Raw genomic sequence first — 25,650 nt, 5'->3', positions numbered from 1 at the left:
AACCAAGTATTTAAAGAGATTTTCACTATGCAGTCCAACACAGGTGCCATAAATAGACTGAAAAGTTTCATGTATTCAAAATAGCCCAAGTTATTTATGGTTCTGCCCATAAGTTACAGAATCAATTTTGGGATACGCCTGTTCTAAATGTCCATCTTCAGAAACCACATGTAATAGGGACCGTAAACAAGACATTACCATGTTTGTTTTACCCACTGTTGTTCTTTAAATTCCCCGAACAATAATTTGATGACATTCACAACATCCCACTGCCCTGTAGGGACACATCAGTGCTGTAGAAACTGCAGTTAAAAAAGGCCACTTTCCCCCACATTTTACATCAAAATTGAATTGGTTCTCACTACCAGAATTGTAACAAAACTCCCTCATCCAGCAAACAACTGGTGGCTACTGTCATCTCCTGCAGGTATCAATCCTAAAATTGCTGTATCCCCTACACATTCTGGGTGAATGTTCAAAGGAAATTAAGGGAGCTAAAACTGAATTTGAAAAGCACCTTACGAGAGATGTTGAACCCAATAATGAAACATTCTTTAAGTACAATCAAAGCAGCACAACTCCCAGGGAATCGGTGGGGCTGCTCATTGGCAGATTAATAAATGGGACACTAAAAGAACAATAGGAGAAAATTCTTTACTTATGAGGGTGGCAAAGCACTAGCACAGGATGCCCAAAGAAGCTGGAGATGCTCCATCCCTGCAAGGGCTCAAGACCAGGCTGGATGGGGCTTCGGGCAACATGGTCTAATGGAGGTTGTCCCTGCCCATTGCAGGGAGAGGTTGGACGAGATGATTTTTAAGGTTCATTTCAACTAAAACACTCTATGGTTCTAAGTCTCTATTAGATATAGAGCAACAAAATTCAATGCAGTCTTTGTCACTGCTGAATGCATTGAGGAGGTTACTGTTCCCAGTGTGCTCTTTGCAGGATATAAAACTGATGTAGCTGGTCAGATCTATGTAAGCATTTAAGATGGATTAGAGCAGGCAGATGAGTAAGATGTTACTAAGTTACCAGGAGAGGACAGCAGAACTTGTTTCACCTAAGAAATAAGAAGAGGGCTTCTGAAACATTATCGCAAACTGCAAGTAATGTGGGCAGTTCAATGTCACTACAAGTTAAGTAAGTTTTATTCCAATAAGAACTGGCATCAAAGATGTGAGGTGATTCTCAGTTTCATCATCATCAGCTTTTATTTCCACAATTCATTTCAAGCACAGGCAGAAAATCAGCACAATAAACATAAAAAGTGAAAGAAAACATTTTATTTGTACTGAGGCAAAAGGAGCTCATCTCATTTAGATAAAAGGAGAGCAAATGTTGTCAGAACTTACAAAAATAAAAAGACCTCACGCTTACCACAGCACTACATGATTGAATTTCCTATGTCAAAACTCTCGTCCTCCACACTTGGCACCATTTTTCTTGCCCAGTACAATATTCCATGTCTCTGTTTCTCAGAATGTCGTATTAGCCATGTAAACATCTGTTTTATGTGTAAACTTCAAAAAGTTGATGGGAAAACCTACTAATTTACTTCCCGAGCCACCCAAAAATTAAGCGTTAACTAAATATCAAATTAATTACAGCATATTCACTCTAACGCTGTTTCAACAAGAACTACAGCCTGCTGAATTCCTAACAGAAAGGGTACAGAAAAAGCTGAAGTGCAGTGTCACATATTAGTGTTAATAACATTATAAGGCAATAATAAGAGAAGCAATACACTTCTTTTTTCCAAAGCATAGAGAGCCAAGACAAAAATCAAGGCTGTGCTCTGCCAGTTCATTTCTGTAGTGTAGGATTTCTTCTCAGCTCAAGCTTTTCACTTTGTGCAATAGCGGGTTTATTTGTTTATTTTTCTACTTTTTCAACCCAAATTCTTTACATGAAAAGGAAGAAAACCTCTGTTCCCAAAGAATCAGCTCGAGTAAATGCAAACAGGAACTCTCTGAAGCTAAATACTTCTACAAAAAACCAAAAATAATAACCAACACGTGAAGAATAAGATCACTGCAGAAAAGTTCCACAACTGAAGTCAAAAGATTGAGATAATACTACTTTTGTAACCTTCCCGTTGCTTCTTTGTTCATTTTACGCTCGATTTCAATAAGTAGAAGTAGTCGGATGGCAGTCTGGAAAGCACAACATCACCAAAGATTTCCTTTATTGTTCAGTGTGGCTTTGTAGTGCACAGCATAATCAACCTCAACCACTCAGGAAGGAAAGAGAAAACGTTTCAAAGTTGTTGAAAACAATGTAAAGGTAACTGTAGTACTGCAGTAATCAAAATGACTGTTCTCTTTCCTCTAATTATAACTTAATTTTATCTACTACTTGTCATTTTTACAAACTGCAGCTCACATTAAAACATTTGCTGATAACAGAAGCTTTCCTTTGAAAACAACACTGCTTTACACCTAGTCAGGCAGCTTGTGCATATCAGAGCATTCTGCCTAGAGAGACACAGAAAAAGGCAAAGGAGGAAAAGCTGAAATCTGGCTACAGCTTATCTGTGCCTATAACGCACTACAGAATCTCAGGCGGCACTAGAGACAGCAAGTTTCTTCAGATGATCCATAAATACTTGCAAGCTGACATCATCAGTAAGAATGGGTGCTCCAGATTCCTATAAAAGAAAACAGAGAGAACAGATGAGTAATTGCGAAGAAAAAGCATTTTAAGGTACATATGTTCCGTCAACAAACACCTCTCTCAACTGAAGTTTGGAATGACCCTATAAGCATATCATTGCTGACATCCTCTGACCAAAAAAAGAAAAACAACCAACCAAACAAGTAGTTCACATAAATTCAGGCACAAATCACAGCCAGGACCGAAGGAAACAGCCTCAAGTTGCTGCAGGGGATGCTTAGCTTAAACATCAGGAAGACTTTCTTCGTGGGAAGAGTGGTTAGGCGCTGTAACAGATGGGTGGAGCAGCTGTCCCTGAATGTATAGTAGATGTGAGGACACACTGCTTATGGACAAAGTTTTGTAATGGATTTGGTGGTGTGGGAGTGTCAGGCGATGGCTGGACTTGATATTAAGGGTTTTTTCCAACCTAGATATGATACTACTTCATGATTCTACAACTACCCTCTTTCCCGCATTAATGCAGGAGTTGCGGTGCAGCAAGGTATCTACATCAAATGTAAAAAGCTCAGTGTTTTTCACAAATGCCCAATTCTAATTTTCAAATGTTTAAAAGCGAAAACTTCCACATCACGATTTCAGTACCATTCCTATCTCAGTGGAGCAAAGGTGACGAGCAGAAATGTGCAAGCAACCACAACCAGTAAATCAGCATCAGTCACTGCTGAAGCTCAGATGCATCAAAATGGAGAAAGGAAGGAAAAAAGCCACTGAGAATCTGATCTGATTCTAAGTGAGCGTCAATTAGCTTTTCCAAAGTGAGCTGGACATACAGCTCTGTGCCACCTCAAGAAAGCCACTGAAATATCAGAAGTTAGTGCTACATCTGATTACAAGTGATGAAATCTATGTTGGAGGTATGCTTGTCATTTGCTTTTTGACCCCAGAATTCCCAAATGCTCAAGATGTTCATGTTTTTATTATCTACAAGCAAACTTCCACTCTAAATATAAAGCAAAGCTGTCAACTCCGCAAATGTCGCATCACAACTGTCTTTAAATTATCTGAAACAAGTTTTAATTAAATCCTATTTATTTAAAAAAAAAAAAAAAGAAGAAGAAGAAGAAGAAAAACCATGAAACTTTTTCAAGGTATTAATCACCCACAACTCCAAATGGAATCAGAACCATCTGAACTTCTAGTAAATCTTTCAAAGCCAAGACAGAAAAGTCCTAACGAGGATGCTTAGACCTGGTGCTCCTTACTTAGTGGTCAAAACCACTCCTCAGTTAATGACCAAGGCACAGATCCAGGAGCAGTAAGACTTTTTACATTACATTACACTTGATATACCACACAGCAACTGTCAAGGAAGACTCACTAAATTGTCTATTAACTTCTGGAGCCAGGGTAAGAATAAAGATATTATTCCTCCATACTTGTCAAAAGCTAAGCTCTTCTTGTTTAAGGAGCCACAAGGGCTAAGTAGTTTGGTTCTGTTGCAGAATACGATTTGCCACCTTGTGTCTTATGTATGGAACAGAGTGCATTGTTCTCCAGAAGAAAGAAAGGAATGGAGCTGTTAGAAATCTAAGTGGAATTTCCCCACAATGACTGCTGATGGTAATCCATGATAGTTAAAACCGAAGCACAAACTTTTCCTTCAGCTTAACAAAATACAATGAAAAACAGCAAGGGGTCGCTGCACAACATACAAGTCTGAAAAGCAGATGAAAATTACCTTTGATTTTGCACAAATCATCTTAAACTTTGTTTGCTGTTCATTCATAATGTTCAGCTAAGGAATACAATGAGGACTTAAATGTAATTAACTTGATTTAGTGACAGCTAACTGAGCGTCTGATAAGATCTGCGTTACTGATGTCTTCCACATCAAATTGCAAATTCCCCAAAGTTACCAACAGATTATTAAGAGAAGAAAAAAAAAGAGAGAGATGAAAATAAAGGCGTCCTTAAGTAAATGCCACATCCAATATAATCTGAAAACCTGAACTGCATCTTACAAGAGTAATCAATACGCACTTTCAGAGCCAATAGAATTGAGCTGTATGAGATTAGTTTACCATTACCGTCTGAAAACGTTTGACATACCAAATAAGGTACTTATCTGCTAAAGCTTAAAAAAAAAAATCTTTACTTACAATGTTAAAAACAAAATAGTCAATTGATCACCTCCTGCAACATGGTCTCACTGGTGTGTGGGTGCCCTCTTCAGGTCTATGTGGACTAACAATTACTTTCTGCAGACTTTCAGTTTTGCACAAAATACACGAATTGACACTAAACAACTCAGGAAGCTCAAGACAATAATAAGCAAAACCAGCTCAGTTCAGTATTTCCCTTCAGCATGTCTAGTTTCATAGTTTTTACTCTATCCAGCTTTCATCACACAAAAAAAAAACCCAAAAAATTACAAAACAAGCAGGCTATCATGTAGAGCACAAACATTACAATGATACTGGGGAGATCAGCACGCTACTTTTTTCTACATTACCCTAAACTAATTATTTCCAACATTACAAGGGAAAGCTGCATTTTCTAGTATGTATCAAAAAGTGTCACTGGGACACAGTTTTCTTAGAGATCAGTTCAGCTCAGTAATTGTATTTGCATTTATATTTGAAACACTTCATTTGTTTACTAACTAAATAGTAAGAAAGCTGTTGTCCTGCACCACAAGAAATATCAAAACTCCAAAAAATTTCCAGGTAACACAGACATAAGGACCATTCAAACCACACAGTTCATGAGGAACTTCATGAAGTCTGAGGAAAACTTCCAAAGTTGAAGGCAAGAGAAACAGTTCACAATGGTGCCCTCTCTGACTCAGTACAAGCTCTTGAAGCATTTTCACCCTGGATCTCAGTGCTCTAACCCACCAGAATCTTCCTTGGAACCAGAAGCACATCTCCATGAAAACATACCCTGATAAAACTTATCTGACAAAAAACACCACCACAAAATGGCTACACCGCTCACTCAGCCATGACTTGAAAACCAAACACCTTTTACCACAATACAAATACAGTTAATATGAAGATCTATCCGATGCCATCACATTTACATGAAAAAATTACACTGCACCAGTATTCAGCCACTGTAGTATTTCTCTTCCCACTATAAAAGCTGAATTCGGATGATGTGACTGGGTTACAACACTCAACAAAATAAGCTGCTACAGAATGCTTCATTTTTGAGTTAATATATTACTTCCTACACAGAAGTAATTCATTCAAAAAGCCCAACCAAACAGTTCACCAAAATCCAAGGAAATATCAGTACCTTTTGGATCTGCCTTAAAAATAATTTCAAAATTAATTGAGCCATAAAAGAGACCTTCAGTCTCCAAGTGTGTTAAGCTCTCTCACTCCAAGGAATCCAAATAGAGCTAGGAAAGATGGCCAGATATTAAAGAATCCTAACAGAAGCTTAAAATAAAGTAGAGTAAAATTAAAAGTAGATCGTTTTTGTCTAAAGGAATGAATCTTACACTGAAATAGGGGGAAAAAAAACATACAATTATATTTGCAAGCTTAATTGTCAGATTCATACTTACCTGTCCCCATGCATACATGTTGTTGTGAGTCTGAGAGGGATTTACTTTTGAAAGCAGGAAACGAGCCTTTAAAAAACAAAGCACATGCAACAAATTAATCTCTTCAGGAAGAATTTTCTTATTCTCAAAAATAAAACCCATGCATAAAATACACCGGTTCTATTGCCTGTGGATAAAAACGGGCACAGATGCCTAGTTAGAAGGATGAGTAGCTTCCCAACAAAAGCCACTCTCTGGACTTGATAGCCATAATGCAGAATTGCTAACAGATTAATAAAGAAGCAGGAAGCAATTTTTTTCCTTTTTAAACACTTACAAAGAAATTGTGAACATCTATAAGATATTAATTAGAAGTTTAAAAAACAAACCAAAAACTCACAAAGAATATTTTTTCAGATTGGTCCAAAGACTCTGACAAGCACTATCTTTCTGTCCTATACATCTCAAGGCAATTGAGAGTTTAAGCCAGTATGGTTAAAAACAAAAACCAAATAAACAGGTTTCACAAATCAGGCTAAAAGGTACCACTAAATTTCTGTCTCCGCAGAAGTTTTAAAATTCCAGATATTTACTAACTATTTACATATGTTTTAGTACAAAAAAAAAAAAGTATATTTATTATATAAAAAGATCTCAAGACATTAGAACACATTACTTCCTAGATGATAAAAACATGCACTTGGCTATACCTGGCTTCCTCCGTGCTCTGTATCAATGTATCTGGGCATTGGAAATCTTGAATGAAGGATTTCCTGGGCATCATCTATGGGAGCTTGAAGCAAGTGATGGAAGTTTTCATATTCTGGCATATCTTGGTAACCTGATTTACGCCACTGAGCTATAGTCTGCCAACAGCAAGAAGTTTACAATTTATCAATCTTTCTTAAAGGAAAACGTGCCATTAAAGTTAAAGCACACAGCAGACATGCCTCTACATCTGGCCTAGCACACTGCTCATCTGGATCCTTGCCTGGAAACTTGACTTTCTGGCCCAAACTCAGGCCAACTTGTCTGACAATCTGGAATGTTGGCTGAATGCATCTGCTGTCTGCAAAATGCTCTGCTTGCCTTGCTCAGGTTCTCCATGAGGCCTCAACCTGATTTATAATCATGCTCTGCTCCATTACCCTTCCCTCAGGGAACAGAGCACCCCATTTACTTCCAGATAATGTCCTAAAAAATGCAGATTCTAATTTCTAATTAAAAACTGTTAAAAATAACTATAAACTTTAAAAGAGCACCTATGAGGACAAGATCCAGAACAGCGTTTCCCAAACCCTCAGGTGGGAAAAACAGCAAAAAGCAACAGCTTGGTTCCTCTAGGGCAGGAGAGCAGTAGCAAGTCACATGCATTTGTACAAAAATACAAGGGAATGTCCATCTACTCAACTGCCAGGAGCAGTTTCATTCCTCTAGGGCAGTGCAGATGAAGGATGATTTTCAAACATTGTATTATGGCTTCTTACCCCCAGAAAACTCAGAGTTCAAAAATAAATGAGTGAAAGAATAGGAAGAAATTTGTCCAAAGAAACAGGACTGGACCAAAACAGCAAGTAAGGCCAGCTGCCTGTGTATAGCCAAGTTAGACTATCAGACTACAGATATGAACAAGGAGTCTGGTACTGGTCATGCAGATGACATCAGGCATTGAAGTGCTTTAGAACTGGGCCTTGACTTTCACAGTGTAGAACTCCTACAGAAAAAGGAATATTTAAGAAATTGCACATCTTACCTCTCCATGATATATAAGAATCTGGAAAAAGGTGTCCATTAGAAGAATGCGATCTGGTAAAATGCTGCTGCTATCCAGAAGAACAGGCTAAGATTTAAAAATAAATAATGTAGAATTGAGCAGCCACAGGCATTACAAGCTGAGTAAGTCACTGTATCTTCAGAACTTCCTCCATATCTTACTAAAGCTCCTATTTTTTGTTTTCATGATACACAATCTCATTGTATAGTTATCCATCTTAATTCTGAATACATAACTCCATGAAAGTAGCAAAAATAGAACTCGTAAGCTGTTTCCAAATTATGCACTTTTCTAGCCTTTTAAGTATCTCCAGCTTTCCCCGTACAACGCAGTTAACTTTTACAATATTTCAGTGTATAAAGACTCAGTGGTCATTCAATTAAGGGATTTGGGGGCTGGGTTGGGTGGTTTTTGGTGATTTTTTTGCCTTGTTCTTGCAGTTATTACTAACATAGACATCTTCCAACACTGTATTTAGTAAATACTGATGATTAATGAAATCTAATTTAACACTTAAACTTTTAACTCACTTTCTTAAGAGCAGTGTTGCTTTGTTAATATCATATGATTTCATTGAATCAGCACCATCTGATTTAATTGGATCAGTCATATTAGAGACAGCAAAAAAATATTACTTCAAGGAGGAAAACAAAAGCCATTCTACACTGAAGCGTTAGCTCACACTTTGATCAAGTGGGACCGTGTTTCCATTTTGCATCACCCACATGGGAGAATGATCTCACACTGCTAAGCAGCTCCTCACAAACCACCTCATTACCTTGAATTAAATTCCACAGTTAGAAGTCTTTATCCTCACAACATGGCATCAAAAAATCCCAACAAAAGTTAGGTTCCAGCTGCCTACTAAGTTTACTTTCACTGTCACAGTTTCCTTGCTCTTTCTTTCCTGACTACTTTTGTTGCCTCCCATCTAACTCATCTTTTGTATGTTTTACAGAAGAGTGTTTTCAGGTTTATTCATTTTAGGTTTATACAGCATATGCCATTATAATGTCTGAAGTTCTGTACTAAATATGCTAACCACGTCATACTCAGAAGGCTTCAATGAGGGTACTGAGGTGGATGGAGTTTCATACTTTTTAAAGAACAGTTGTTTAATTTTCCCTCAAGAAATTCCCTCAAGACTGTTACCTTACAATTCTGAGATACGCTCTGTTCTAGTTTCTCACGTAAAAAACTTTACAACAACATATTTTGTAACTTGTATGACAGTGAGGACAACACATCTCTCTCTGAAAACCACATATTTGAATCTAGAATTAGGATACACATAACGATACCTCTGGAGGTCCATTGAAGGAGTAAGCATAGAGAATGGGCTGAACCATGATAAGCGACTGTGTTAGATCCTGACGCATAAAATGGTGACGGTAGTAAGAGCTCTCATCCGGACTGTTGTTAAAAACTTGCAAGAAAGGAGATCTTCTCAAGTGAAACATGAACTGCAAAACAAAAATCATTTATTTGAACTTCATATAAAGTGAGAAAAGTTTTCAGGAAAACAAGGTACAAGAATCCTATGCCAAAGCAAATTTGAGTTACAAGTCTCAGAATTACAAAAATACAGAATGATAAAGATTGGAACGGACCTCAGCCTACCAGCGAATAAGCCAGGGGTGCTCAAGAAGCCGGGAGAGGGGTACATCCAGATCACAAGGTCCAAAGAGACCACAGGATATTTCATACCCTATGGCATCCATGCACAACAGTAACACTGCAGGCAGCTGGCCAGGAGGCTGCTGTTGCTCAGGGAATGGCTGGGTGCTACTGGTAAGCAGCTATGTTTTGCATCACCTTTCTTTCTTTCCTCTCTGATTACAGTTGGTATTGTTTCCTTTCTTTTTTCTTCTTTTTTAAATGGCCTTCATCTCAAACCACAAGTTCTCACGCCTCTAAACCTTCATCCCGCTATTTACCAGTGTTACAACACAAAAGGTCTTTTCACTCTAATATAAACAAACCTTCCTACTTACCTGTGGGTAAAGTGAAAAGGTTTCTGAAAATCTGAAAGAGCTGGGATCATCCTTGTGATATTCTCCAAATTTCTGACACTGGAGTGAAAGAAAATTGTATCTAAGTTCAGAAACATAACAGCTTCATCACGCCATTACTGAAAGCTTGTTCAATTTCAATAAGCATACAATTTGAGGAGCCTACATCTTTGTAAGCAAACAGAAGCCTAGCAAAACAAACAAATAAACAAAAACCCAACATCAACATCAATTCTTTTCTTAACAAGCAGTGATTGTGCATATGAGGCTTTCATGGCTTTTTGTTTTTCATTTCAATTACCAGGCAGAGTTAGATGATTAAACATTTCCAAAGAACATCACTATTAGGATTTTTAAATTAAAGCTACTTACAGGAAAGAAATAATAAGCAAAAACAAACAGAAAAGAAAACTGAATTTTTGAAAATAAAGAGGACTTTGACAGTTTTTTGCTTAAAATATTTAACCTACAAACGTCCAATAACTGCTAGCATTATGTTAGATTTTCTCTCAGTTGCTGGCAGTGACCACATGCTGAGGAGATACTAATAAACTAAAGAAAAATAGAGCTGCTCTTTCATCATTCAAAATGAAAATTCTCTTATAATTCTGCATATCCACTTGTGGAAATACTTCCCCCCCCTCATCCCACTTTTAAGAAACAAGCACTGAATACTGGTGAATGAAGAAAACAATTTAACTCTTAATTTAGCTCTTCTTACCAATCGTATAAGTTGTCTGTCCAGCCACCTAAGTACGTCAGGCCCCTCTTCTGTCTCTGCCCTATACACTGCCAATCTAGCCATGAGAATTGCTGCAGCTTCCTGGTCAAAGGATGCTGCAATGTTTTGAATCTGTGTCTGTGCATCTGCCCAGCTGCAAAAGAAAAATACACATATTTGCATCAGAAAGAAAGGATCCCAACTTCTAAATAAACATCTTCAAAATAAAAACAGAGAACAGTCTTAACAGTAGAGCAGACAATCTCATGCTGAAGCTTCAAAAATCTACTGGGTATAAATGAACAAACTCTCTCTCTCCACAAAACAAAAGAAATAAAAAGCTAATTAGAAATGTCCTTTACAGAAATGCCACATACCCATATAAAACAGTCAGTTAAAGTTGACAAATTGTGAAAAGTTAAGTTACAGAAAACACTGTCCACAAAGTTAGTCACTTATCTTCACAGTTTTCTTGTGTACATGTTCTGGGATCTAATTGCTTATTCTCAGTTTACATGGTGCACGATTATTCTGTTCTGTTAACAGTCACCAAGAGGATTTTACTAACACAACAAATGTTAACATGACACTCATCAACAGCAATGTCAATTCTTTCCTGTGTTTGTTTGTTTTTTTACATCTGAATGTTCCAGCAAATTAATCAATCAAAAATCTTCATTTTAAAGCAAACATCATTTGACACTGGAAAACGTCTCTGTAATATTATATATCGCTTTCCAAAACTGACAAGTAAACTGAACCAGGGAAGCTGCAGGTAAAGATTACACAAAGAAGAACGGGTATATACAAGCCTCTGAACTGCAACACCCAAAAATTATGGCATTAGGTGGCCTTATACCATTCCCTAAGCCTCATCACCTCCTCAGTTTAGGCCACAGAATTTCACTCAATGTTTCCCCTTTATCTAAAACCACGTGGATGCAAATGCGTCTTTAGAGCACTACCAAAACATCATCATACAGCCACTGCAACCTCCTGGAGAGGAAAGAGCCCACAGAATATAACAGAGGCAACTGTCTCAAAGTTGTCTTCACCATTTGTGGCACTCAATAGCCCAGAACAGTGAATTGGTTATAAAAATCTGAAGACTGAAAGGCAAATATGTATTTTTTTCTTCAAATACAATTTGTATTTGTATTGTCACAGGAAAAAAAGAAAAAAAGAAAGAAAAACCACATACTTCCTGGCAACTGTGGTCACTCTGATACGTCTCTGCCCACTGGAATGCTGGTACTGAGTCACAAACTGGATGGCACCACGTCCTCCTTGAGGAATTGGAGCATTGTGCTAAACACGGGAGGAAAAAGATAAAGATGATACATGAAGGAGGCTGCCAAGTTCGTGCAGCGTAACATGAAAATTAACAAGCAAATGGATAGAATACGATAAAAATCTTAATAAAAGGCATCTGAAATTCTATAAATACATTAACTGACGCTTTTACCATACCTAGTATTTTTACTAAACACAGCTAATAAGCCTGGAGACTGTTCAGGCATAAAAGGAGCACACTAAATACCTTTAAAGATTCTCTCTCCTTCCACACACCTTCACAAACAACAATATTTTCAAGAGGATGGCGTTAGAATCCAATCAAATCAACAACTGTATCTGAACACCCCGGAATCACATGACAAGAAAACTGGTATCATTATAAAAAGTCAACAAATTAATCCCATAAAGTAAAACTGAAACATATAGACGGGAATTTAGGCATGAAATTTCAGGACACTGATCAGTAGAAATACAGATTTCTGATACTGCCAACAAGGTAAGTAATTTCAAAAGGACAGTCAACATTGACTATACCACTACCAGAGCAGTCTGTGAGCCGGTAATAAAATTTTATTAAAATAGATATATAAAAAGCAAATAAAAATGGTTACGGTAAGCTGTGGCTTTAAAACCTACAACTTTGTCATATTAAGTACACAGAATACATAGCTCACTGCTTTCCTGAGCAGCAAACACCTGAAGGAAGGGAAAGTGCTCAAAGAGAACAGCACATTTGCTTGCCATGTTTTTAGGTTCTTCCTTAAAACCTCCCTGTGGGAGAGAGGAGAACAGACTATATGCCCCTCATTTGTTTCCATTAAGCCAATCTTTACTTACTTTATTTACAAACTGAGCACCAAAACCAAAATTAAGTGGTAACATTATGTAGTAATTACCTTGTAACTATACAGAAATACTGAAAAGTACTTCTAAATAAATAGATTATAGGATCTTCAAATATAATTCTGCTGCAGTATATCCCTATGTAATGTTCTGAAAATAAATACATGGACTTAAATAATGAACCTTAACCAAAACTGCTAAAGCACTCTGAATCTCACTTGTTAATCAAGAAGGAGATTAACTCATCATAAATCTGCTAATGTCCATCTCCTTAACTTCAATGTTACAGAATAGTAACATCATTCATATATCTACTACTGTGCTTGACAAAGAAAAAAAGAGATAAAAAGACCAAAAGCAAAAAGACTGCTTCATCAATCAATCAAATCAAATCAATAAACAAGTAGACAAACATGTACTACCTGGTTGACTACTTCAAAGTAGAGTGCAAGTGTTGTAGTAGGATTAAGTCCACAAATCTTCCACTGACAGGTACCCCCTGTTCCAATCTCCTGTAAGCAGATTCATATAACAACTTTACAAAACAGAATTATTATTACAATTGCAACATAGCATCTACCTATTACGGACAATGTGTCACAATTATTCTGTTACAAGTTTTTTCCCTGCTCACTCTGCCATCATCTCAGACGAAAATAACGCCACTAGCAAGACAACTACGGTGTCGAATGCAGGAACCATTAAAAAAAAATAATAATGAAAAAAAGATAATGGTTTGAAAAAGTTTAAGATATTAGAAAGGTAATTAGATGGAATCAGGAAAAAAAATGAAAAAGCAAGATAAAAAAATTTTTTAAAGGAAACATGAATCAAAAAATTAATACACCTGGTTGAAGCAGTCCCAAAAGACAGCATTGAGAGATATGGGCAAAATTCACCAGTGAGCAGTGGGCGGGCCCAGCAGAAACACAGCACACTCAACAACAAGAAAATAAATAAACTAAGTTTCATTTCTAAGGGAACAAGTGAAACCAAACAAAATATTCAAGGAGAATTACACTACCAACAGTCACCACGTCCCAAGTATTACAGCTAACTAGTGAGTTGCATATATCTACATTTAGTTCACACATTTCATCCCAAAAATTTTAATTCAGATAACCTCAACAAAGAAGGTTTCTGGAATATAAATTAATTATGATGTAAATGCAGGGCAGTAGACATGAATGAGCTACTAAGTTTTCTATGGCCCACTATGATTTAAATACACAGCTTAAAAAGGGAGCTGTACACTTAATTGCTTCTGGGGAACATTATGAACTGTACTGTAATTTACTCAATCACTCAATGATGGCAGAGAATCTGTGCCGGACCACCAAGAGAAAAAAAATCTGTGTATTGAGATTTTTCATTCACAAAGATGCCACAGGAAAAAAACATATTTGTGACAAATGCTTCAGAGGATGCCATTTGTAAGCACTTGCACACTGTAAAGTGCTCTGCAATGAAGAGCCTATTAGGAACAAAACCAGAGAATTTTGACGTTAAGACATCACTTACCTGTATTAGCTGTTTTTTATTAGCAATAAGAGATAAAATTAAACTCTAATAACTATATTTGATAATAATAATTTGATAAAATATTTGATAAACAAATGACTTAAGTCTGTTATAAATTTAAGGGAGTTACTTCAGAAGCCTGTAATAGCTGGATACTCAAAACAATTATTAAATGCATATTTGGTAAAGTAGCTAACGGAAATACTAATGGGAAGAGTGATGTTCCCAAACATGTTTTTAACATTAAAGCATATTAACTCACTTTCTACTTGATTTCTGTCACACCAACATATGGCTTCACCATAGTAATTTTAAAGCAACCACCCAGTGAACAACTATAACCAAGCAATAACGGACCTGCAACGTCTGACACAATTCAAACCTAATCTAGCAGTGAACATGAGCTTATCCAAAGAACAGCCCTTAACTGTATTTAATATAAAACTTGTGAAAACTGAACACAATTTTACAGGAAAGTTTCATCCATTCTCTCTCTCTTCAGATCCAAAAATCCTAAATCCCACTTTTCCATAAGGGGACATTACCTTCATTTTCATCACATTTTACTTACATTTTCTGAGACACAGGGTCCTTTAGAGTTTAGAGATACGCAGGGTCCAATAGCTCCAGAAATCTTTACTTCTCTTGAAGTCTTCATATTTAAAAGAAAAACACACATTAATATACCACACTAAAAACTCAGCCCTACTTTATCACTAATGAAAAATTTAATGCATATCAGTCTCTTCACACCTTTAGGAAAGGTTATACATATAGATTATATTACACATATAATAATGCTTGATACACTTAGACAATCATTTCACGTGGTCATATTCTACACCAAATTAGGTATATTTGCTTTAATAATAAGTACGTCAGAAATAACAGTATGAACATAAATTAAAACACAGAGGAAAAGTCCAGTTATTCATAAATCTGGGAATCTAGAAAACATATTGCATCATGTCTATTTCCCAGCAAAATCGTCATACTATGCAAAACATGAGATTAAAACTGAAGATTTGTAGGGTAAGTCTGTGTGTATCTTACAGTGAATTCACTCTCTGTATCTAAAAGGATAATCCAGTCATTTACGTTCTTGCAATGTAATTGTACTGTTTTAAGTGATCTGTGCATTCCTCTATAGCTGAGCCCGTCTTACTGCATCTTCTGGGATCTCCCAACAAAACTCACAGCAACATTTGTATAAAAAAAAAGAAGGTTCCATTATTTGTCCTGGTAGCGAAAATTTAAACAGGATTTTGCTGAACAAGAAAATCACCACATATTCTTCTACAAGACAATGTCGTAATACTTCCCAAGAAAGATGACTGAAGGCTACACCTGAACCTAGAACACATCCAGCTCTAAGCTTCTCAAAAGACAGGAGATACAAATGAGCACTGCTGAAGTGCCAAAATGGATTCTAGTAGAAATGGAAAATGAAATATTTGCTGCATTATACAGGCAGCTTTGACCTAAATCCAAGAAACACTCACTACTGACACCAAAGATATAAGCATATCGTATTCTGAATTTCTAACAGACTAGTTTTATTAGTTTCCCTTCTAGCTGTCCCTGAATGCAGGGAATTAACCCTATATCTAACTAACATGCGGAGAACTGCAAAACTGCACAAAGGTAACTCGTTGGTTAACAGCCACGTCCACTCAAATCCTGATGCATCACTTTAGCCTTTTCCTATCAATTCCTTAAAGGATAGAAATGCTAAATTTAATAGTAATGCTTCACTAACACACTGCATTTTTTTTTCTTACCTTTATTTCCAGTGTGCCACCAAATCCCATTTTAAATTGTCCTTGCATATCTTTTGTGAATACTCTCTGAAAGGTCTGTTTGAATAAAGATGTATTGAAAGAATCTCCCATTACCATGTAGCCACTAGACACAAAAAAGAACAATCTGAAGTTAAAATAGATGATACATTATGCAATTATTTAGCACATGGGAATGAAGAAGTTTGCTTCTTCATAGATTACTTAAAACTGAATGGTCACATACCCAGTGTAGTTGGGACAGCACTTCATCTCCAGAAGGCCAGTTTGATCCAATGCACATGCATATATGTCAACAACGTGACCATTTGCTGCAGCACGATTAGCCAGGGCTTCAAAATGCTAAATGAGAGATGAAAATACTATTTATAGCAATTTATGACATGAACTGTCAACTTCACATTACATCCTTGACTGCCCAAATTATTCAAAAACAGCATCAGATTTTATTCATATCATATCATCTAATAAAAGATAGAAGTATATTTTTTCCTGATGTTAATTCTGAACTGGAATTGTCCACATCTGTGTTTCGTTTTATGAACAGCTGAGAACTCAGCACACACTAGACAGGTCAGTAGTTGCTGTTTCAACTAGAAAACGACCTTGATTGTTTCTTTTCCAACTGTACATTAAGGAGTAGATCCAACTCACAGAATTTAATTTACTTCTCTAATCTCAAGAGTCTACAATGACAGATGCCTGTGACTGAGCTAATAATTTAGCTCCCATTATAATCAGTCAAGATGGATTCAAAAGGTTCTGGATGCAGTTCACCTGCACAAGTTTGCATTTAGAATGAAATGAACTGTGCCTAAATACTACCGACTAATCCTCCCTCCATCTAAAGAAACAGTCTTAAGCAGCTTTTGTAGCAGTAGAAAGCCTTACTCCAGATAGACCATTTAGTAACACGATGAGCTCCAAGTTAAATCAGGGAAACACTCTGAAGAATTTTAATGAGAGCTGGACAAACTCCTAAGCCAATATGCTGAAATTTCTGGAAAAACTCATGAGGATATGCAGTTATTCAGAGGTAGTTACATCAAAACACACAATTCCCACCTCTCTATGTGTTTACTACCTCTACTAACAGTATTTTACACTGCCAAGCACTGTAAATATTTAATTACAGGTAACTACCTAAAATATCATCTCTTACCTTAGTTCCCTTTTTAACATATTTAGCATTGTCTTTCTCAATGTCATGCCATGATCTTATAGGTAATTTCAGCTCATCCCCTACAACCATCCCAGGTCCTTGTGTAGCTGGTCCACCAATGAACATCATTATACGTGCACCAGTATTAGGAAAAGTGCACTGCAGGAAACATAAAACAAATGAGACAAACACTTTTTGCTACTTATTTTTTTGCTACAGACAGAAGAATGTAGGCATTTTTCATGCTGATTAGATTTTAATCATCATTTTAACATTAACTGTACTTTTTCAAATTCCTTGCTAATTCAAACTCTCAAACTTGCCTCACTGAAATGCATATTTAAACACATAACTATTCTATGTGTGCATAGCATGATATTAATCACAACTGTCATACAGATCTAATATGCATCAATTAAAATTTTTACATATTGGTTATGTGGGCTCTTCTGCAACAACAATCTATTTACATAAGTAGCACAAGTGTAGTTCAAGCTCTTACCTCAAGAAGTCCTACAGCTATAGAGAGAGCCACTCCAGAGGAACGCAAGGGCCTTTTCCCTTGTGGAACTGGCCAAGGATCTCGCTGCAGTTCACCCAAAAGATCAGTAAGATTCATATCAATCTTCTGCACTGGTTGTAAAAATCTGGAAACAAATAGATGGAATTCATTTAGATTATAATTTTTCTATACAAATTATACTAGCTGTGAATATGTGTCTTCTTCTTTGAGCAACATTAGACACCATTCTAGATTCAGAGCAATGCTTCTGCCTCACCAAGACAACGCAGTTCAACAGTACTGTACAGGCAGCATATCAGCTTCGGAAGTTCAGCAAAGAGCTTGTAAAATAAAAGCTTGCTGACTCCAAAGTACAGCCACTATCCAGAAAGAACCATATCTAGTCAAAAGAACACAGCAGATAATCATCTATGAATCTCAAAAAGAAACAAGTGTCACTACTTGAGTGAAAAAAAAGAACATAAGTTTTCCAGTAAATGGGTACTGCCAAGGTGAGATTTTAAATGTTTTATGCACGTTACCTGTTAGAAGGTGGTGGCTGCTGCACTTGAGGACCCCGACCGACTTGTGAAACAGCAACCTTTGTAAGTCCTAGCATTTCCTGTAGTCAAAAGCACAAGATTTCAGTACAACATTTGTTTACAGCGTATTTTCATCACCTTCATTACTTCTTTCTGTGTTTGTGTCTTACCTGCAGTTGCTTTGCAGACAGGTCCTTTGTTCCTCGGAAGACATAGCTTTTGGAAATGCCTTCACAGCCAAGCTCATGAACCTGCACCATTCGTCCAAAGGTAATGAGACCTACTAATGCAGTTGGTGGTAGGAGACTAAGCGACATTTGCATCGATTCCTTCAGAGCTTGCAAGTCTTCATCTTCCATGCACGTGTCCACAACATAAAGGAATATCAAGGGCATCTGAGGACCACGCTTTAAGAAATACAAACATCAACACATGAGAAATAAATCTTATAATCCTTACAGGATCAAAAATGAACAAATACAATATGTTCTGGGTAAGTTTTGATATTTTAATCATACTGATAACATCAATGTTCGATCTAAATTATCTCCTTCTTACCCCTCAAATAATAATTGGTATCAAAGGCCAAAGGGGAACAAAATCCTTTCACCATGAACTCTATAACAAAAACCAAATAAATACTAAAAAAAATCTTTCTGGAATGCCAAGATAATTCTAAAGCATGTTCCAATTTTACAAACCATTTAATAAATAGTGAGCTTTTATAGCTCAAAATGAAGATAACAGTAATAAGTTATTCAAAACTATAGAAGATTCTGATCGGGTAACATTCAATAGGATTTTACCTAAAAACCAACAGCTCTTCCTTTTCAACAAATTTTGCTGCACTATGAGCAAACATTTCCTTTACTTTATGGTAAAAGAGCTGGCAAAATACAGATTCTGTTCAGCTTTTTTTCCATAATCTCAGTGCCTCACTGAAGTCTGAAATTGTAATTATCAAAAGTAGAGACCACAAGTTTGCCCTTTTAGGTTATACATTCTTTTTTTGTTCCCAGTCCTTCCAACTCTTTTTTGATCCTAACAAACAAGTATTAGCTGTTTTCTCTAAATCAATTCCAACTCATAATTATTCAATTACAAACTTAAATCCAAATAATTAATGAGATTTAAATCAACCATTTGAGTCAAAATCATTTGAGCAAGCAGCAGCAGTAAAGAAGGTGTTGTTAGTCACACTTGTGTTCTCACAAAGAAGTTACATTTTCCATTTCCAACTGATAACAAACCACCTATCTACTAACATGCACACATGGACACAGTCATTAAAATGCACTGATTAACTAAAATTAATTATTTTTGTACATTGTTAGCTTATAGATAACATTAAATATCTTAATGATTTTACCTGCACTACATATTCAATGCTAGAGAACTGAGGCAGAAGCTCAGCCGGCTGATTCATTTCAGATATGCCAGCATACGTAGGAGGAAACTGCAAATAAAAACATCAACACTTGAGTACAAACAAAAGATTACAACCTCATCAAAACCAAAAACAAATGTATGGACTACTTCTTTTTCTGCAGCAGATGTTCACTGTTGCTAACATGAAAAAAAATCTCAATGCAATCTCTGAAGATACAGTTATGCTCTTGCTGTCAATTTGAGCTCACAACTATGATTTGATAAATGAGAGTTTTTCATTTTCACCTTACAAACTTGTGGTTTGGGTTTAAGTGTACTGAAAGCTTTGTTTCTTACCTGATTTCTTTGATAACAGAAGTTACAAGCCCAGAGCTTTGCTCGATAATCCACCTGGCTATAAAAATACAATAAGAAAAGTTTACATTGTATGAAAAAACATGACTCCAGAATATGTTTCTTCTAATTTTTCAAAACCACATGAAGTTAAATCAGCACTATTCTAAATATTGGTTTGTAAGAAAAAACATTGATATAATAAAAATGAATATATTAGGTTTACCATAAGGGATTCAGAACAGCTCGACACGTGGTCCTACTGCACAGAACCGGTTCGTACTGAATAGGAGGCAAGTCGGGCCGTTCTTTCAGTGGTGTGAAGAGGGCAGCCACTGGGACTACCATTCTTGTGGCCTCAAGACGACTTGAAGGCCAAACATTCCAGCTGAATCTAACTCCATCTCTGTCCTCGTTCTGCTGGATAAATTCCAGGAAGGTTGTCATGATCAACTCCTCTGGGTTTCACTGAAATAAAATATAATCATTAGTAGAATGTGGAGTGACTTAAAACACAAATCTTTGGATTATATGACAGATAAAAACTTATATGGTTTCCTAGATTGTAGTTTAACTTAATAGCTCGATTCTAGAGATAGCTTTTAACAAAGCAGAGTAACATAATCCATTTTAAAAACCTACATTTCACAGTTAATATAACTAGGAAATTATCAACCATCCGCAAGTGATCAAAACTGCAAAAAGCACCCTCAAAACTGCTCCTATAAACAAAGACTAGATACACACTTAGCTATAAAATATCCCCCCTTGCAGTTTTCTGCAGATGCAATCACTACTCTCCATACTGTAGCACAAGCACTATGATAACGGTCTGTCACCATTTACATGAGCATCTCACTGACACCAGCAGCAGATCCATGCAGCACTGTAATTGCAGCACAGGAAGCCACATGGAACTCCGCACGCAGGAACGTTTCCACTGCTGCTTCTACTGAAGCTGCAAGGCCATCGGGCAATGGACAAAAATACAAGGGGAAAGACATACTCAGAAGCCAGAGAGATCAGAGATAGAAAACAATTCAATTGGAGGAAAGGGTAGCCTAGGATCTGAAGAGAATGCAGAACACAATAAGCTTGGCTCCTAATACATCAAGATTAATTCATCCTTGTTCTCTGTAAAAGGTGAAGGAAAATTACCCCTGAGAAATGGAGTAGTGCCACAAAAATACAAGCGAGGAAAGAGTCCCAGCTACAAGCACAAACTGAAATGATCCCTCCTTTTAAAATTATCTCCTCAGAAGACTGAGAAAATTGCAACAGAGGCCACTTTGGCCATTCCATATGAACCAGCTACAAATTCCACGAGCTCCACATCCACACACACTGCAATGTCAATTCCTACTTTCTGCACTGGAGTTCAAAGTCTTTCCTCCATGTTAAACCCAGACACATTTGAAATAGCTTGACATGGACATTATTTTATCTTATCACTTATTGCTCCACAGAGGGCAATGTACAAACATCAGTGTGCTGTGTGACCTAGAAAGTACATGCATGTACAGCAAAGATTTATTGGGTTTACTGATTTAAATGCTGTTACTTTCCAGTAGATAATTCCTATTCAGAAGACAGAATCTGCTAAAAATCAAGGGGGTTATTAATAATAGATGGAACAACAAGAAAGGATCAGGTGGGTGTTAGAAAAAGGTTCTTCACCAAAGGGTGCTGGGCATGGAACACACTCCTCAGGGCAGTGGGAACAGCCCCAAGCTGACAGAGCTTCAAGGGACATTTGGACACTGCTCTCACACACTGGGTTTAGATTTTGGGTGGTCCTGCATGGAGACAGGGGTTGGATTTGGTGAACCTTGTGGGCTCCTTTCCAATTCAGGATATTCTGTGATTCCGCCATTCAAATTCCCCCTCAAAAGCAAATAATGCTTACATATTTCAACCTATAACAGATGTGAATCTCGCTGTGTGACAAGTCAGTTTTAGTAAGGTTTTCACTGCCATCCATGCAGATTCTCTGGGACACGTGTGGAGCTCTGTAACATTAGACAAGAAGAGCAAATGCTCCTGATCTACAGGCTAGACACTAAAAGCACCATCTGCCTGAGAGCCACAAAATACACATTGCCAACCTCAGCAAACCACAGAGAAGTGATTTCAGAACAGCTGAACAGCAACAGCTCCGAGCTGGGGGTAGCACTGTGTTGTGCTGCAGGACAGACACTCAGAAGAGGCTAACAGTACTTTCTGGCTTGTCTCCTCCCACTGCTGGGGCTGAGCTTTCCTCCCATCCCTGCACCGTGGCACTTTCATGCTGTATCACATTCAAATAAACCACACCTGAGTTGCATAAAGAATCACAAGCTGACTGTAAAGAGGTGTCACGCTGAGATAAACAATAGTATTAATGCAATTACTCTGACTGAGGGCAAAAGTACAGCAAGGATTGTCTAACCAGCAGACAAATCACCACGCAGAAAGCCACCCTCTACCCAAACGAATAGCGTTGAAATGCATGGCTTTGAAGCTACATCATTTTCAGTAGCTGTTGCAGAACTGCAAACAGTAACCACACAGTATCTCCAAAACAGACCATTCAGAGCTCCTGGTTCAACTCAGCACCTTTACACAGCACTCGTAAACACGTCCCAACACAGAAAGTCAATAAGATAATATCCACTGAGCTTTGGAAGCACACACACACAAAAGCCATGACCCTATCGCTACAGTTATTAACATATCAAGTACAAATCTGCTGCAGCTCCAGGAGGTCTGTATGAAGAGAATGCCACAGGACACAAGCTGTCAAACCGATAAAGAATCCAAGTTTCACTTGTTTATGCAAACATGGCCATCCTTCATACCTGCCTACCCAGTTTTATCAGGGAGTTTTTAAAAGAAGCCATCTGGGTATACAAGAACACACCTAAGTGTAAAAACAAATAAACGAATATGCAAACAAACCCACCCGCACCAGGGCCTCCCTAACACAGCGCTCGCACAGCTCAGAGCGCACTGTAGGGTCCCGCTGCAGCCCCCTCCCCTCCGCTGGCTCGGCAAGACGCAGCCCCGCTCCAGCAGAACGCAGTCGCCGCCGGGGCCGAGCCGCCCTTTACAGCGGGTGGCCGCAGCCGAGGAGCTCTCGGTGGCTGCCGGCAGGGCCCCGCGTGGGAAATGGGCGCTTCCCAGCGAGCCGCGGGGAGCGCTGACAAGTCGCTCTCGGCCCTGGGGAGTCCTCCGGCTCTCCTACGCTGAGAGCGGCTAAAGGGAGGCAGGCAGACCCCGCCCGCGCTCTTCCCCGCGGTGCTCCGCGATCCCACGGCCGCTCCCCGAGCTCCGCTCACCCCGCGTCCCGGCCGCCGCCTGCCTCGCTCCGGCTCTCCCCACCCCGCACGCAGCCGCCCCAGCGCTGCCGACGCAGCCAACATGGCTGATGGGAGAGTCCCCGCCACGTCAAGGGGCAGAGAGCGGCGGGCCGGGGTTGGGGGCGGGCTGAGCGCCGCCGCTTCACGCCTTTCCCCGCTGCGGGTGAGCCTCGCTGTGACCGGGCCGGGACGCGCCGCGCTCGGGCTGACCGTCCCCTTAGCAGCGGGCAGCGATGTGAGACAGCCCGTGCTGCCGCTCTCTGCCTTACCGTCCGCAGGGGCTCGCGTTTGGTTGTCTGCTTTTTCCCTTTCGACTTCGAGCTTTCTCCTAAAAAGCTCGATCTTCCTCCCAGCAGTGGTTGGGAAATGACGGCCTGCAGCCACTAGAGGGAGCTTCGCCTCCCGGTGTTTACGTGTTTTCTCAGGCTTCCTGGGGGGGGGGAAGCAGGGGGGGAAATAGATTAATATAATATTTGTGGTGACTTTCAGCTTGTGACAATATTTTATCTCACATTTAGAAATACTTAAAGGTATAACGCATATTTATTTAATATCTTCAGAGAAATTTTTATGTAGCCCTGAATGTACAATCCAGGTTTTGTCTTTTTTGTTGTTGTTGCTTTTCTGGGTTCTATACCATTCCTATCCCCAGTATTGTTTGCCAGCTTTCTTTAGTCTACAAACATGAGCAGCTAAACAAAAGCACATCTGAAAGGGAGGATTTTAATGCTCGCTGCCCTTGAGTCCCAATGCCAGCTGTGGGAGTATCCAGCTGGATGGTGCCAAGGACATGGAACCTCCACTGTATTTTCAGAAGCACTCAAACACTCGGTTGGATGTTTTCAGAAAGCTGCAGTGCAAAGAGGCCCGTGACAAAGCCAGAATGTCACTGTCAATGACAACAAGAGGCCTCTGGAATATTTAAAGAAGCTTAAGAGGGAAGAAGGAAGAACTGGAAAGTTTACACATAAAAGCTGTATGGTATTTCCAATGAGTTGTTGGCACAGTTAAATTTCATTACATAAGGACAACCCGGTGTTCTGAGCTTCAAGGAAAGTATTGCAGGTGCTAGAACCAAGAGGAGCAAAGAGGCAACACTGCTGACGTGTCAGATGTTCTTAGGCAGCAGTGCATGCCCACAGGTAGCAGCTTACCTTCTATGTGGAAAAGGACACCTCTGCAATGGCTATGCAGCTGAGAAACAGCCATGATACTCTGCTCCAGATGCTTATTCCTCTTCTTCCACTGAATTCCACCGACCAGCTGTTGCATCGACATCGCTGGTAAAATCCGTGCCCGTTTTGTTGGAAGATTGCCTGCAATCATTTTGCAAAGTTATTTGGCTTAAACGGTATCAATCAGAAGTTCCAGAAAAAATATGTCCCACTACAGAAAACATATCAAAACCAAACCAAAACATTTGCATTTCTGGAATCTCTTTCTGTTCAAAGTCACTCGACTCCGTGACAGATAGAAAAATAGAACTTCTGAATATTACCAAAGCTTTAGAAGAGAACTCCTCAGTTTGACTCACCGGTGTTTTTGCTTTGACTGTTGGTCAGCTTTCCCGGGGCCATCGCTGTGGCTTTGGGCTAGCTGGACTTATTTCCAGCAATGACTGCAGCTGTTGCACTCAACCAGGATGTGAGATCCGGACTCCTTGTTACACGTAAGTGGATTTAGAAACACCTTAAAGCAAATAAAAGGTCAGCGGAGAGGAGGAGTTAAGGCTGATGTTTGTTTGGAACTGCTGAAGTACAGTCTGATGGAAAAATAAAGGACAAAACTGAGACCAGTGTAAGAGTTCTGTTGTTCTGCTGTATGGGCTGCACTTAGCACACTGATGACACGCTGTACTAAGAAACAACAATATACAGGAGTTTAATAAGGGACAATATACACTATTTCAATAATTACAGCATCGTCCCTCTGCTTTTTACCTGAGAAGTAACCCACCTCAGTGCTACTGCTGCTTTGATTTGGGATCCAGCCCCTTACCATTTAGATAAACCCATCCAGAAACAAAATGAAACCTCATCCAAACTACATTTGGATTTACAGCAGTTACCTTTTAGGCAATTAATTTTCAGCGTAGGTCTCTAGACGTGACAAGGAAGGGATAAGAATTATTACTGCCCTTCCACGGGCGGAACAGACAGTGTTATCAATGGGGGAGTTGTGAAGAACTACTTGCGAAAGCTAAGGTACGTGAGAATGACGCGGGGCCTAAATGTGGTTATCAGAGG

General features: G+C 38.6%; 1 protein-coding gene across 2 annotated transcripts; it reads right to left on the bottom strand.

Moving 5' to 3' along the window:
- Positions 1–1,266: 1,266 nt before the first annotated feature.
- Positions 1,267–25,093, bottom strand: SEC23A (SEC23 homolog A, COPII coat complex component). Of its 2 annotated transcripts, XM_072338225.1 has the most exons (22): positions 24,939–25,093; positions 24,559–24,720; positions 23,674–23,834; positions 20,293–20,534; positions 20,070–20,127; positions 19,714–19,800; positions 18,515–18,751; positions 18,345–18,424; positions 17,803–17,947; positions 17,301–17,459; positions 16,365–16,480; positions 16,121–16,244; positions 14,911–14,991; positions 13,241–13,330; positions 11,881–11,987; positions 10,680–10,833; positions 9,941–10,018; positions 9,248–9,409; positions 7,926–8,012; positions 6,883–7,038; positions 6,194–6,259; positions 1,267–2,650 (listed from the first exon to the last, which is right to left on the bottom strand). In XM_072338225.1, the coding sequence occupies exons 4-22, from the start codon at positions 20,511–20,513 to the stop codon at positions 2,561–2,563; spliced, it is 2,298 nt and encodes a 765-aa protein (XP_072194326.1). In that variant the 5' UTR covers positions 20,514–20,534; positions 23,674–23,834; positions 24,559–24,720; positions 24,939–25,093; the 3' UTR covers positions 1,267–2,560. The 2 variants fall into 2 exon arrangements, with proteins under 2 accessions (XP_072194326.1, XP_072194325.1); XM_072338224.1 differs by lacking the exons at positions 23,674–23,834; positions 24,559–24,720; positions 24,939–25,093 and adding an exon at positions 23,384–23,517.
- Between the last annotated feature and the right edge of the window lie 557 nt (positions 25,094–25,650).

This window comes from Excalfactoria chinensis, chromosome 5 (genome assembly GCF_039878825.1).
Source record: "Excalfactoria chinensis isolate bCotChi1 chromosome 5, bCotChi1.hap2, whole genome shotgun sequence".
Lineage (NCBI taxonomy): Eukaryota > Metazoa > Chordata > Aves > Galliformes > Phasianidae > Excalfactoria > Excalfactoria chinensis.
Note: the sequence above shows the minus strand (reverse complement) of the source record. Positions and strands in the feature narration are given on the sequence as shown.